The sequence below is a fragment of the Semicossyphus pulcher genome, unplaced genomic scaffold, assembly GCF_022749685.1.
Source record: "Semicossyphus pulcher isolate SPU_LCO1_2020_fin unplaced genomic scaffold, fSemPul1.0.p SCAF_7, whole genome shotgun sequence".
Taxonomy (NCBI): domain Eukaryota; kingdom Metazoa; phylum Chordata; class Actinopteri; order Labriformes; family Labridae; genus Semicossyphus; species Semicossyphus pulcher.
This window is the reverse complement of record NW_027211748.1, coordinates 11,200,887-11,217,024: the sequence shown is the minus strand read 5'-3', so window position 1 is coordinate 11,217,024 and position 16,138 is coordinate 11,200,887. Positions and strand designations below refer to the sequence as shown.

Here is a 16,138-nt window from a genome sequence, read left to right as displayed (position 1 = left end):
GGACCAAACGGATCCCAGCTAAATATTAATCTTTAATTAGTGCAGAGTTTATAAAGTATCAGTCGGCACCAGAAAGGAGCCACTGGCTCACCACTCACAGCTCTGTGTGAAGGAAATCAAGGTGAAGGGATATGACTGAGAGGCCGTGAATGTTTCGTTATTTATTCCTCAGTTTTCTCCACTTTAAAGTTCAATTAATACCTGGAGACAAACATCACACCTCTATGATGTGTGATGAACAGGGTCTATTAGACTGCTTCATTTATTAGCAAGGTGTAGCTGATGGACTGGCATGTAATTGTTCATCAGTATAATGTAGCTTATAATGTCGTCTATAGACAAGTTGTTTCTGACAATTTTGGCTTAAAAAAAGCAATCTTTTCTACTGTGCCCACAGTGCTGGTTATGGCCTTAATCTGGACCTTCTGGCTAAAATCAGGCGTAGTGTCTGCTTCTCATCAGTTTGATAGTTGTCCTCTAGAATGGGACAAAAAGGGGCTTGCTCCGTTCACTCCACGCATTGACCCGATATTACAGTGCCACCGGGAAAGACATTTTAGGGTGACAGTAGCTCAGCCTGTAGGGACTTGGTTTTGGAACCAGAGGGTGGTTGGTTCGAGTCCCGCTACGGACCAAGCATGGTATGAGGGTTGGTAGCTGGAGAGGTGCCAGTTCCTTTCCTGTCGAGGTGTCCTTGAGCAAGGCACCGAATCCCCCAATTACTTCTTCTCCTTCTTCGTCTTCTCCTTCTCCTTCGTCTTCTTCGCCTTTTTCTTCTTTGCCTTCTTCTCCTTCTTCTTCTTCTCCTTCGTCTTCTTCGCCTTTTTTCTTCTTTGCCTTCTTCTCCTCCTTCTTCTTCTTCTTCGCCTTTTTGTTCTTTGCCTTCTTCTCCTCCTTCTTCTTCTTCTTCGCCTTTTTCTTCTTTGCCTTCTTCTCCTCCTTCTTCTTCTTCTTCTTCGCCTTTTTCTTCTTTGCCTTCTTCTCCTCCTTCTTCTTCTTCTTCGCCTTTTTCTTCTTTGCCTTCTTCTCCTCCTTCTTCTCCTTCTCCTTCGTCTTCTTCGCCTTCTTCTTCTTTGTCTTCTTCGTCTTCTGCTTCATCTTCTTTTTCGTCTCCTTCTTCGCCTTCTTCGTCGTCTTCTCCTTCTTCTTTTTCTTCTTCGTCTTCTCCTTCTTCTTCTCCTTCATCTTCTTCTTCTTCTCCCTCATCGTCTTCTTCTCCTTCGTCATCTTCTTCCTCTTTAGTCTTCTTCTTCTTCAGTTCAACCAATTACTGTTGTTTCCTACTTAGATTGTTTTATTTGAAGAGTTTTTAGTGTCCAGAAGAGAAGAAAGTAGTACCTATAGTGAAGGAAAGAAATATATATTAAGTGTATTAAGCATGTTAACAGAAGTATTTTGAGCCCTCAGATTTATCCGCGTCTCCTTACACCCTAGGTTGGAACCCCAAAGAACGTAAAAAAAAAATGAAATGAATGTAAAAAATCATGTTATTAATTTCCTTTGTGTGTTTGATCTCCAGGTGTAATATCCAGGGCAGTGTGATCTGTAGTAATGCTGTCATCGGCCGAGGAGCAGACCTGAAATACTGCCTGGTGGGGAATGGACAACAAATCGAACCAGAGGGTGAGATCAGCTCACATAAACACACACACAGGAACAAAATAATGGCTGCTACATGTCTCATTCTTACCCCTCTTTATTTTATGGATTGTTGCGTTCTGTTTAATTTCTCCTCATAGGGGTAAAAACCTGTCTTGTGTCGTGGTACATTCTGGTATATTAGGCCGTAATTAAATCAGCTGGGCACTACAAGACTGTACAAAACAAGCAGCTACATCTTACTTCACACTTTCTATACTGCTGCTGTTACTTTGCCCCCCCGCAGTGCTCCTCTGAGGCTGCCTCAGATAAGGTGTTGATGTATGTGTGTGGTATCAAACGTTCGAGCCAACCAGGAAAGTGTCTTAACTCTGAAGTCTGTGTGATAGAGAGATTTGTCAGAGTTTTTTTTTTTATTTCCTTAATCCTCTTGTCCCCAAAGCTCGCTCCTTGTATGTGTGTGTGCGTGTGTTCGTGTGTGTGTGTGTATGTGTGTGTCACATTGATGGAGAGGTTAGAGAGCAGGGCCAGAACAGGACCACCCGGAATTCAACAGCAGCAGCCTGCAGCCACATCCAGCACACACACACACACACACACATATAGAGAAAGAGGGAACAAGCTCTGCTACCAGGCTGAGCAGCCTAATTGAGTGAACAACAGGGTGCTTTAAGTAACAACAGCGTGAATTTGAGCTAAACTCTCCTAAAAATATTTGAAACTGTTGAGACTTTTTTTTCGAGCGTCAATTGAGCGAACTGTGCGACAAAACTGATCTCGCTTCAGACGTTTTTTGGCAAACGTTTCCAACTCGCCAGCAATGAGCTGCTATTGTCTTGTTATTGAGCAGTGGAAACTTGGAGCTGCATAATTGGTTTGCATACACTGTAAAGCCAAAGTTCAGTCGCGCAAATACAGATAATGTGTCTCTGATGGGCAGAAAATCTCTCTCACAGACACGCTGGGGTTTTAATTGTATTAAATGTCTTTGATTGTAGTTTGATAAAATGTCTCTTCAGTGGACATTTATAAGGGGAAACAGTCGATACAATATGGAGAGCATACAGTCTCCCATTCTTATTGTCAATGTGGGTAAGTGACAGAACAGGGGATATTACTATTAATAATAAAATAATAATAAACTTCAAGATTTTCATGTATATAAATGTTAAGTCACCATCTACTGCCGAGTGAGGTATTGCCCACTGATGAAAGCCTTTGCATTTACAGTATATAGTATTATTACAGACTGGGTGACTGTGGAGACAAACGAGGAAAAAAATCACAAGCGTCGCCCAGTTAGTGACGCGTTTTCCATCACCCAGCAGTGGTTGGTCTGTCAGAAATGGTCGGCGGAGCTAAGCGGCTGCTTTTCTGGTCTCTGCAAGTGTTGCCAGTAAACAGTAATCTACTATGGCTGAACAAACAAAGAAAAGATCGATGACTACAGATACAACTTCAAAAATAAGTGAAAATCCAAAGAAAAAGAAACAAATTGGACGCTCAGATGAAGACAAACAGTCTAAAAAGGAAAGCAAGGAAAATCAAGAGTTACAACGTGACAAAGGGAGCCAACCATGGACATGATTAGATTGGGAAGCTGCTGTAGCTACCGGTAGCTGGCAGCCTACGGTAACGTTGATTGACTGCAATGGTGATCATGACGGTGCATGTCCGTGACACAAGCATTAGCAACAAGCAAGTTAGTTTTCCTCCCTTAAAACAGTGAGGAAAACACAAAACAGCACTGTGGCATATTGTAAATAGGAGCCGCTACGGCTTTGACCCGGACACAGTTTAATGTAGAGGTGTGACGTTTTATACTGGTATATTGGTCGCACTGGTATATAGGAAGCAGACCACTTTTTAGACGAAAGTCTTTTTATTTACAGTAAGTAAAATAATAAAATGGAAATAAGACAGGCATGACAAAATACATCCCACACCCCCCAAACACACTCAAGGTTACACACATTAAAAGAGCAGCCTAACCCATGCCCACACAGACATTAAACTAGACATTAAAAGAGTTTTTTGTTTGTCTTTTTCTCAGATTGTTGGATCATAGATCAGCCTGTATAAGCCTCTCATGTGCCTATAGAATGGACTAATACTCAACAAACTCTCCTAGTAGACACACATCAACATTTTTCATCAGAAGCTAGTTGATTGATCATTTTGGAGCATATTGGGAAATATTTTGTTGAACTAATGATAAACCCGCCTTCCTGCTACCTTTATATCGTAAGACAGCGTATATTGTCTCCTGCCACCATGCTAGCTGTTTAACCTTAGGCTGCTAAAGACATTACACACCCACTCTGCTGCTGAGGCTGTTAGAAGCTAAGGACCACCCTGCCAGTCAGCCTCACACACACACACACACACACAAACACACTCACACGCACGGACACACAGATGCAAGGTCTGTCAGGTGTTGATATTTAAAAGATACAGATGCACATACTGTGTGCGTCCATTTAAACAGTCTGCGCTCTTCTTCCTATTGGCTAATGAAGATGTTCTTATCTGAGGATGCATCCTGATTACATTCAACTGACAATCAACTCGATTTCACCAGACAACAAATCAGTCTCAGTCATGAACACATGGCTTTTTCTCTCCTTCGTTTGTTTATTCTCTTATAAAGATATAGTCATGATACATTTAAACACTACATTAGTTACTGATCCAAAATGAACAATCTTCCCTCCCTCTCTCTCGTCTCTCTCTCTCCCTCCTCTGCTGTCCCATGCTCCATTTGTCGTCCCCGCCACACAGCAGAGCATAAACTCGTTTTGAGCAACAGATTCCTTCACACTAAAAACCTGTCTGTGTGGACGGAACATTTCTCGCTGCCACCGTTTGCTTTGGATCGGTGCAGACGCTCGGAGAGTGAGGGATGGAGGGATGGAGGGATGGAGGGAGGAGCAGCGGCTCTCTCACGCTGAACCAGCTTTGGGTTGAGGGAGATGGCGAGAAAATGCTGGCAGACGCACTTGTAGCAGGGTGACCTAAGATTTGCCACATTGTGGGACAGTGTTTGTGCATGTTGTAAGAAACAACATATACATTTATTTCCCACCTCCAAGCCCGCGTTTGCTTTCCCTTCATGTCAGTGTGTAAATGAGTATGCAGAGATTACTTGGTGAGTATTCCAACAAAGAAAACACTTCATGCCTTCATTTTGTTTGGCTAAAATGATGTTTTCTGTCTCCTGTGATATTGTTGAGAGCAAAGAACTATTTGGAAAACTCTCCTTGATGATGTACTCGAGTAAACACCTGCCAAACAATTATTGAATGTCAGAAAATGACCACATTTTTCAAAATAAATTTGTTTTAACTTCTAATATTCAGATCTGCACACACTGTACTGCTTTTTAACCCTCAAGGTCTCGATCAGCTCCAAAGTGTCATTATATCTTATTATTAAAGGTGCCATGTAAGGTTACGGTTACGATGCATTGACTGTCTCTCAATAAGGCCCATTTTCATTCATTCATTTTTCCTTTCTTTCATTTTCATTGTCATTTATTGACATACATGTTTGGTATCTTGCAGCCTTCTTCTTCACTGCCTTGTGCTTTTCTTTCTACATTACGTTCACAAACAATGCTGAAAAGTATGAACCGGGAGGCATTGCTATATGTTGCATATCCAACTTGCTCACACTTCCTCTATTCCAGTTCTGTTGCTTTTATCACAAATACAGTATATCTTGGTCTGATTGTTACTTAAACTCCAGTAAAGTCCTAACAATATAAAAAAAATGTTGTCATTTTGTAGGTATTCTTAATGCTCTATTAAAGGAGCAATTCTCCCCTGGAAAAAGCCTCTGTCAGTCAAAGCTGGTGTTCTCTGTCATCGACAGAAGCAATAATATTTGAAATTGGCGCCATAGCTGTGGAGAAATTTGTACAAACAGCTCGTGGTTTCGCCCATTCTACATTCCTACAACACCCAGCATGCATTGCAACCCTCCCTCTGAAAGGAACGGCCCAGCGAGAGACGCTTGAGTGAAATACTACCGTTTCGCTGCAGACTATGTCTCTGAGCGGTACAGAATCTGAAATACGGCGAGAATATACCAGTGGATCGTCTAAAAAATCTGCAGGTCTGCAGTCTACATTTCAAACCTGAAGATTTTAAACGAGACATGACATTGGAGGCGGGCGTCCTAGATTGAGGAAGTGTAGTTTAGCGAGCTCCCTGGCCTCCGCCAGATGACACGTTTTATGTAGTCTGGTGGAGGTTTTCCAGGGCCCATTGGAGAAGCAGAAAGCGTCCTCCAAAGGCACAGAGAAATAGCTTTTTTTTTCTACCATGATGGCATTAGCCATAGGACTGAGGTTGACAATCAGTGAACTGACCCTTTAAAGATTGCGGGCGCTGGTTAAACTCGGCGGTTAAATAGGCAGCACATGTACAGAGGCCACAGCCCTCGATGTGGCGGCCCCAGGCTCGACTCCTACCCTTAGCCTTTTGCCGTGTGCCATCCCCCATTCTCTCTTCACCTGTTTCCAACACGATCCACTGTCCTCTTTATTTTTAAGACATGAAAGGCCAAAAAAAAAAAGACTGATGACTAATCCTGCACTCGCACTGTTAATCCCTCCATCATTACGCACAGGATCTACAAGGCAGCTATGAGATGTGTTGTTGTTGTGTTTGAATGTTCCAAAGTCCTAAAACTGAAATCAAAACTTTAGAAACCAAAAAAGCAACACCTGCTTTTGATGATTCCTAAATATGTTTCCTCTTTTTCTTCTCCAGCTGAGAGGACTAACGAGGTGATCGTTGGAACAGACCAGCTGATGGAGATCTAAATCCCGTGAGAAGGACTGGCGTCACCTCCTTAACCAATCAACGAGCAGCAAACACACAAAGGACAACCTGTACGCTGGCTGACTAACCCATCAGACGCCTGGCTGCTGCTTGACGGTTCCACGCTTTCTTCTCATACGCTTTTTTGTACATTGTGTCCAAATAAAGACGAGTGCTTAAACCCATTAGTGAGTCTTCATCGTATGAGTCTGCTGAGTTACACACGGAAGGAAATCAGTGATGTCATCTGTTAGGCAGAGATACCGGGGCTGTCAGTTCTAGAAAGATCTTTGTTAAAGTTTTATCGCCATGGTTATTATCACATCATTACTGACTTCTAATGGCAGCTCTCAATTACTCTGTTCCCCCTGTTTGAGAGGGAGGAGCGAGACTCGTGCACGTTTGAATGTGCACGCTGTTTACACGAGCACATTGTGCAGCTGTGAGGACCAGAGATGGAGAAAAAAGCAGTGGGAGGGGTGACCACAATGGCGTGGGGGTTAAGTTTATTTGTACACAAAAATGGTGTATGTGCAGGCCCTGGACCACCCAGCTTGATCCTGTATCAGTTAACACCGACACCCCGCCCTCACACACACTCACACGAACACGGCAGAGGAGGAAACTGACTCGGGCCTGACACTGCTCTCTCTCTTTTTCTCCTCTTCTTTCCCTCTCTGCTCCCTTTGCTGTCACAAGATTTATTACATTCCTTCAGCAGAGCATTTCTTAAATTACAGGTTTGAAGTTCCTGAGTCACGAAGGAAGAGGACGAGGTCGAGGATGTCTGTCTGTGGGGGTGCTTTGTGTGTATGTGTGTGATTTAGGGTCCTCTGTTTCCTATTGTGTCTGTGGCCTTGCAGGAGTCATTTAGACTGTCTCCTGTGGCCTGATTATGTGATGTTACGCTGTGTCTGTGTCTGTGTGTGTCTGTGTGTGTGTGTGAGAGAGAGAGAGAGAGAGAGATTATGATGTCATGTGGTGTACCTCTTCTTCTGCAGTTAGATTGACACGTTTATCACAACATGACATGATTATTATTACATTTGGTTTTAATCTCCACTATGTACTGTCAACATACTGCACTGAACTTATAACAGAACCAGGTATAAAATATGAGAGAGGTCAGGAGCTGAAATGATCCTTTCATCTTCAGTCCCCAAAACAGTTGAAAGTACAACTTTGTTGAGGATTTTTGAGGACTTTTCTCGACATAAAAGATTCTTGAAGCAGAAAAATTTACTTTCCATACGTTTGCATCCATGAATAAAGAAAAGTGTTTCCTTTTTGTTGGTAAAGCAGGGACCCATTTATCTTCCTTTTATAAACAGCAACACATTGATTTTACACTTAAAGATCATTTTATGAGTATGAATTTCATCAGTGTGTCCGGTGTTAAAGCTGCATTACTGTATAAATATAGATTCTCCAATGAGGTATGTTTATGTACAGCTATTTTGCAACAGCAGATATGTTTGAGGAAGCCTCCCCCTGCCCAAATACATATTCTCTTAAGATAATGTGATTCTGCAAGAATCAGTAATATGTTCACTTCAACCAATACAGTATTCACTCCCTTTAAGAGATACCTTTAGGCATTGGTTTAATCACTTAAACACATTAAACCCAGATTAGTCTCTCTCTAACCTTAACAAAAGAGAATCCCCCATAATTGTAATAGTCCCATACAAACATAATGAACATGCTGTGGGGTTGCATTTTTCGATGTTGACCCTTACAAGGAACTTAAAGTCAGAATGTCTCAGGGTCCTTTTTTCTAAATCACATTCAAGTGGAAGCAGGTTATATTTATATTATGTTCAATCTGGGCAGAGAACAAAAAACTGTAAATTTAAACAGATTACTTACTGTCGGGGAAAATGTACACTTTTTCCCACAATGCCGTGCACAGAAGGAAAGCTTTCCACAATCTAGATAGAGTGTGGTGGCGGAACAGCTCCACCCACCACCCAGGAATTATTCCTTTATCATTTCAATGTCTAATAGAAAGTGAAAGAAAGTAAAGATTTTAATTTCATTTGCTGTAAAATGACATCTAAACATTTCAACTCACAGATTTCAGATTTAAACTACGTATTTAAATGTTACAAGAAAGCGTTTCATAGATGTGGATCCCCGTCTGAAACTGCAACAGACACAAAGTATTCTTTACGCCACCACAGAATTGTCTTCTCAGTGTGTTTACTGCAGATGTGGCTGCAGCTCGCAGACTGAAATACTTCAGCGCAGTACTTTTCCATTCCCCTCATCTTCTACCATCTTCTACCTGTAGTTATCTTGCTGTTGCATTGTAGTATTCAGTTACAGATTTAAAACAAACTTCGGAAAGTGGAAAGATTTTTGTTCATCCTCTTTTTTGTAACAGATCTTCCGCTCTATTTTTGAATCACAACTAACCGTTCATTTCTTTTACAACCCTCTGAGACTGACGGAGACTATATGCAGACTTCATTTGTCACCTGAGTTTTGAGCTGAAAATCTCTTTCAATAATTTGCTAAACCGCAGTGGAGGCTCTCTCTGTCTGAGCTCTTTGTCTTGGCTGCGTTAACCTTTTTAGCGCTCTCACACTCTGACCTCTCTTTTCAACCACATGATGAGATCTGGCAGCCGGGTGTGTTTGGGTAAAGGTTTGTATATTTACACAAAGACCCCTGAGTCCCCTCAATACAACGCCACCATGGTTGAGCCTCCCAGCACATACATGTGTTTGCTGGTGTGTGTGCTCACACATGTGTGCATGCTTACCTGTGTGTGTGTGTGTGCCTATTGTTAATCTCTCTGTCATACAAACTAATCAATGCTGTCTCACCCCGCTGAGTGAATGCATGCATGATGCGTGTGCACACATGCGGACACAAATGTGCATGTTTGCTCTGCAGATGTGGAGATCAGATGTCGGGACACAGATCGTATATCAGGCCGTGTGTCGCTCCTCGCTTTTGTAGCTGCGAGGAATTTTCTGACTTTTCGACAGAAGATTTTCATCTCTTGTTGCATCCCAAACAAACCTGTCGGACACAGATTACCATCAGTCAGCGTTTAGCTGTCTGAACATTTATGCACGAAATTAGTTTAACAAAGAGTAAATGAAGCATCCGATAAATGATGATGCTCTTGCACATCTGCTGTAAGAAGTCTCCGTGTCTCTGTTTGTTCCTGCTTCTTGCGTGTGAAACTTTCCTTGTGTCTGTGCAGAGTGGATCATGAAGATGTTACTCAGTCAGGATGTTAATTTAATAGAAGTTGACAGAAGTCTGGAGATTGAAAGTCTTGTTCACATCGGTTTATTTTCAGAGTCTGGGAGGGAGCCCAAAGCGGATCGGGGGAAACTCAAACGGTCGTCAACATTTGATGCATCAAATGACACTTGTGGACATGTTATCTCAACAGTGTCTCACGTTTCTCACTAACTTCCACAACAGAGTCTTCTATGTGTAATACAGCTGGTTGGTTTCATCGTTAAACGACAGTTTTCCCAGATTGCTACGAGCATATTTCCCCAAATACCGCCAACGTATTACAAGTTGTCTCTGGCTGTGAAGACGGTTTCTTCCCCTCTTTGTGTTAAAAAAATGACGTTTTTCACAATACAATGTTCCAATAACTCCAGGACGTAAATGGAATTACTTTGCAATAAAAACTGTTTCCAATCTACCGCTTGAACGACCAGAAGTTGCAGCGAGAACAGTCCAAAGTAAAGTCTGCATAGACTAAGTCTGATAAGGTTTGGGAGGAAGTGTTTGACCTTGATTTATGAAGCGAGACGTGGATGAAGACCCAACCCAAACAGTGCAGAAAATGTTTGACTTTCACATAATCCAACTAACATTAACCTCTGAGGCAGGGACTATTTTTTGTTGTTGGGACGACCAATTCAAACCAAAACGTTGCAGCAAAGGAAGCACATTTTAGCTTGTAACGGAGGAATTACCAGTTTCCGAGGATGTTTGAAATTGGGGGGAAAATGGGAAGAAAAAAATGTGGAAGACGTTTGAAATATTCCCGTTTGATGGGCAGCCACAGAAATGTGCTGTCTCCAGTTTAAACATCTTATAGCTTCAGGGAAGATACTTATGAGATGCTCGTAGAATGACACGGTTTTTAATCATGTTAAGCGCTATCGCACACGCTGGTTACTCAAACATCCGCATGATGTCTTACTTTTGCCTTCGCTGGACCTAAAAGAGGTAAAATAAGGAACGACCATCGTCCCTGGTAGACGGTGGAGACGGATGGTGGAGACAAACACGCGATACACAGACACACACAGATTCACAGAGAGGTGTGGTGGAGTCTGGGATCCTGGTTTGAGGGGTGGGGTGGGAGGTGGGGGGGGTGGTTGCTTGAGTAGCTGGGTGGCTTCATGGCTTGAGGGCTGATCGTGGGTGAGCGAGGGAGAGAGAGAGAGAGAGCAGGGCCACCCAAGTGGCAGTCAGTCAGAAACCTGTGTGTGTTTGCTGCTGACCCCTACACATTAGCACAACACTTCCTCAATTTGTCTTCTGTGTTCTCCGGCCACAAATGAATTTCCTCCCTCCCTCTTTTTTTTTTTTTTCCACACACTACCTTTCAAGATGCAACCCCCCCCAACACACACACACACACACACACACACACACACACAGCAGCCCATCTCTAACTTAAACACGTGAATACATACACACACAAACAGTCTTTTTCACAAGCTTTAGAGATACAACAGTTGCTTATGTTGCTCAGCCAACAAAGAGACACAGATCCCATGTATGGGATAACAACCTCGGTGACACACACACACACGCACACACACACACTGAGCCAGATACCCCTGTCTGTCACCGTGGCGGCCCCCAGCTAATTAACTAAACATTGACTGGGTGGTTGATTGGGACACGTCTTAAATAGCGTTTGCAATAAAATCACAGGAAGAAGCAAAAGGCCGACGTGTTTTACACCCTCGAGTGACCTTTTTCTTTTAATCCTATTAGTGTGAATGTTTGTAATGTTCACAGCTGGAGCTGCAAACAGACCAGCTACAACAAACCATTCAACGAAAACTATTTTTTAATTGTATTTTACTTAATTTTGCGCTGTAGTTTCACGATTTCAAGTCATTTTACGTTGTTAAATTTCCCACCAACGCTTGTTTCGAGCTTTAAAAGTAAAAAGAAACTCGACTTCAGAGATTCAGAGTCAAAAATGTGAAAGAGAAATTAAAAAATGTTCGAAGAAAAACTTTAACTTGAAACTTTATTTCTGTGCATAAACAGGCAGCTCTGTGTTGTCTCGCAGCCCTCCTGATGAGCTTGTTCATCTCTTGCAACAGAACACAATAGTGCAGGAGCTTTTTTTGTAAAGCGATATCACCTCAGCCGTGTTTGCTCACATATTCTTACACATAAACACACACACAGTAGCGAGGCTTCTTTTAAAGGCCCAGATCTGAGTTTGCGTTACCACCTGCTAGCCGCGTCTGACAATACCTCTGTTACAACCACACAAACAAAGACTTAAAGAAAAGTGTGTTTCTCTGTGTCTCTCTGTGTTTTGTGTGTTTTTCCCCCAGAAAGGCAACCATTCATTACGATGACAAAGGGCTAAAGAAATGCATTATCATAATTAATCTTGTGTGAGACTGTGGGTGGCAGCTCCGGCTCTGCTCGCAGACTGACAGAGGTGCTCAGTGCTTAAAGTGTCGCTCTGCTACCGGGCAACTTTTGGCTTTTAGCACTGAAATCTGAGAAACGTGAAGACGAACAGGGTTTTCCCAACAATATGTAAGACAACTCTGTGAACTTTAAACCACACACCCTAAATATTCTAAGCCTGAAGGTTTTGGTTCATTGTGAGTTTTGTGTATATTTTTTCCTCCGTGTTTATGGAACAGCTTTATTTGTCCTGTCGGCCGGCCTGCAGGCAAATCTGCTGCTTGGTTATCAAAAATATTCTTTGTTCTTTTGGGAAAGAGTCGACCCGACGTTTGTTTGTGATCTCGTCTCTTATTTTTTAAGCTGGTTTGCATAATGGAGATGTTGTAACCTGCCCTCACACATAGATAAGTACACAGGGGGTAATAAGAGGGTAAAAAATGATCACCTTACACCTCAATTACCCTCAGATTGCTCAGTGATTTAAATGTGAACACAGTTTTTAATGTTATTCCAAACCTGCATCACAAATCGTGTATATACACTTTTTAGTCTAAATTTTAGGGCCTTTTCATTTCTATAACCGTGCGTTTGAGATCTCATCCATCCCACCTGAAGTTTTTCCATCGTTTCGATGACGTGATTCAGTCACACCGTCATGGAAACTGTAGAAAGGTATACTTATGTTGCAATCTGTGATTTTAGGCCACATGCAAAACAAATTAAAACATGTTTCTATAATTATGTGCAGCAACTGTTTGATGCAGGGCAGGTACTGTCTGTGCACACTGAGATCCTGTCACACAACTCAGTGAGACACAAAGAGGCTGTAAGAGAGATTCACTTCTGGGGTAAAGTTGTACTTTCAAAATAAAAGCTCGATTTTCACCGTCTCTTTTTATATAGGCTGATTTTATAGGATTGTTTTTTTATCTTAACCCTTTAAAATGTGATAATAGCACAAATACAACATAACATACAAGAAAAAGCTGTCATATTGCTACTTAGATATCTATCTGTGATAGACATATCATATATTTGATCAGCTGAGTCACTCTTTTCTGATTTTATTCATCCACTTTTTTCCCCCCATATTTCCGTCCAAAATATGTCTTTAAACACACTTTAGAAAGTTTATTTATTAACCGAGTTTAAGCCCTTAACACTATCAGGCCCTGACTCTTGGAAGGCTACACCTTTGTTGGGTATGTCTGCCTCTTCCTTGTGCAACCTCCTCAATGTTCCCCACATACACCCTATTGTTGTCTTTAATGGAACCATTTAATTTGACCTCTGTTTGTCCTTTATCATGATATCTCATGATAAAAACATTTAGCATATATCTGACCCTTTTTTATTCCTCTCACTTCTTCACCTCTACTTATTCCCTAAGAGAGAAGAAGAAATGCCGTCGTGAGCGCTCTCACAGCCTCTCTCCTCGATAAATAAACACTCTGCGGGCCTGATCCCCGGGCGCCCCGGCTGCTGTGTGACGGCTGAGTGCAGAGCGGGTTCCGTGGCTCTGCCTATAGCACATGCAGAACCTGGACGGACGGACGGACAGGCAGCCATGCATGCACGGATGAACGGATGGATGGAGGGAGGGAGTCACTGGGGAGACATGAAATGGAGGAATGGAGATAGAGGGGAAAAAGGGGGGAGGGAGGAGGACAGTGGAAGAGCAGGAGTAGAGAAGCAGATGAAACAGAGGTGAAGATGAAGGTGTTAAGAAGAAAGTTAAAGGTAAAGGGAAGAGTAAAGGAGGTAAAGAGAGGAAGGGTCGGATGGAGGGACATGGGAGAGAGGGAGAGAAGGGGCTTGGGCGGTTTGTGTTTGGAGGCCGGGGCGGTGTGATGGCAGATATCTGCACAGCGCATGGTCATCTCACATGGTTTATTTATCCAAGGCCTCCAGACCAGGCCTCGGACCTCCCTGAGTTTGTTAGGCTTGAAGGGGCCCCCTACCACACAACCCAATTCCTCACATTCCACATTAGCTCCCATTTCCAGCTGCCTGTTTGCCTCCACCGCTCAACCCCGACCCAACCCAGTCCAGGCCAGGCAAACTAGACCAGGTCCAGCAGGCAGCGAAGAACAGGCCGGCCAGTGCCACTGTGGAAATGTGAGCGCGGTGTAAGAACGTGTGGTCGCCTCCATTCAGACAGATGGAGGAGAGTCTGTCGGTGGGTCATTTAACTGCTGCATAGAGCGGCTGTGTGGTGGTAAAGCAGAAGTTTAGTGATCCCATATTCCAACCAGTGATTCAGTCAGTGAAGTTATAACAGGAGATCTGAGCAGCACAAATGCTTAACTCCTGTTTTTAGCTCTTCTAGACATTTAAGGCCTCAAAAACGAATCTTTTTAATGCAAAGATGTGCAGTTTAAATTTCCATTTCATTATGTATTTAGTGTAGAAACACAGAGGAAGATTAAGATCTGAATAAAGGTCCAAAGAGGCGTTTGAGTTACAAGCATATTTGACATAGAAGAAGCTTTTTATTTATTAAGTAGCAAATCTTTTGTAGAAGTTTTGATTATTTAGCAAGTTGTGGTCAAACTGGTGACAGCCAATCGTACTTTTAAAGCAAACAAAACGATTAAGAGCAAGGCTTTAACAGTAGTTTTGTTACAGTGACAGTGATCAGGGGAAGAAGCATTGAAATCCCTCGCCAAAATAAAAGTGCAAATACAGAAAAAAATCAACACAAGTAAGACCTGTGTTTAAAACACTGATCTATTGTCAATAACATGAACTGAAACTATCAAACACTCGAAAAAGTACAGTATAATACCAATACAGATGCATTGTACCAGTTTTTATACTGAAGGTCATATGATCATTCTATCTATTACACTGCATTGTTTTATTAGAACAAACTATCGTTTATATGCAAACTTTTAAAGTGAAAAAGTTCACACAGCTGTCAAGTAAAAGTTGCCTACAACAACTTCCTCTGAAACTTGCTCGGCTATATTTAATCACCAACACCTTCTTGCTACTCTTCTGGCACATATGATTATGCTGTTTTCCTTACGATGCCCTAAATAAGATACTACCCCATATATTACAAATCCACACTGAGTTCCTCCTGTCCTCTGTCTCCATGTAAACAGTGATGATGGACGGCACAGTCGTCGATCGAATCTCTCTTACTGCCCGCGTCACCAGCACAATGACCTTATAGCTTCAACACCTACATTCAAAGTGCTTTACATCAGCTTTAAATTGTTTAACGGCCACTCAATGGGCCTCAAATTAACACCAGCAACCTGACAAATGTTCCACACAGCAGCACAGGAGGATGGTGTGTAATGTGGTCAGATTGTGTTTGTTCTTCACCCCTATGCTGTCAAGAGTGGGGCTAATGGGGGCTTACATTAGCTAACCACATAGACACACCAAACTTCTTTTTTTGACAGATAGATTAGGAAAAATTTAGTTTGAGAACCTTCTTTTTAAAAATCTTTCTTTCTTTTTCTAAGGTGAACTACTTTCTGACCTCATGAAATCATGCATGGCGAGACGGGGAAACTTTCCAAAACTCTCCCCAGAGATAAGGGTGTCACACTGCAGGCAGCTCAGAGGTGTCGAAGTAAAAGATGCATATGTGGAATAATTCCTACGATCTTTTTAGGGTACTTTTACAGGGGCTAAAGGTGATATTTTCTAGGGTGTAAGAAGGCCTATCAACCTACTTTTAGAAGCCGCGAGAGCTGAGGTTACAGCTGTTAGTGCTAAAAACCTACGCACACATATTTCTTCTTCTTCTTCTTCTTCTCACAGCTGCCCTCAACAAAGTGCTCTCACAGCAAAGGCTTGGGAGGATAAAAATGTCTTTTTAGGGTGTTCTGTGAGAAATGTGGGGCTCAGAAACCTCTTCAAACATGAGATGTGATGAAGAGATATGAGAAGTGTTGACAGATTTACCAAAAAAAATCACGTGTTAACATTGTTGCTAAGAAGCAGATTTTTTTCATTCCTTTTTTTTTTTGCTCGTGCTAATGAAACATAAAAAGCTGAAAATTGTGTGCGTGATATCAGTAGATGGCATGTGCGATTGCTTC

At 42.2% G+C, this 16,138-nt stretch overlaps 1 protein-coding gene across 1 annotated transcript in view; it reads left to right on the top strand.

Moving 5' to 3' along the window:
- eif2b3 (eukaryotic translation initiation factor 2B, subunit 3 gamma) overlaps positions 1–6,604 on the top strand; it is a 34,925-nt gene extending 28,321 nt beyond the window's left edge. Inside the window, exons 11-12 of the mRNA XM_069685157.1 lie at positions 1,520–1,623; positions 6,375–6,604. Of these exons, the coding sequence (XP_069541258.1) occupies positions 1,520–1,623; positions 6,375–6,427 (157 nt within the window). The 3' untranslated portion in view covers positions 6,428–6,604. The remainder of the gene's footprint in view (positions 1–1,519; positions 1,624–6,374) is intronic.
- The last annotated feature ends 9,534 nt before the right edge of the window (positions 6,605–16,138 follow it).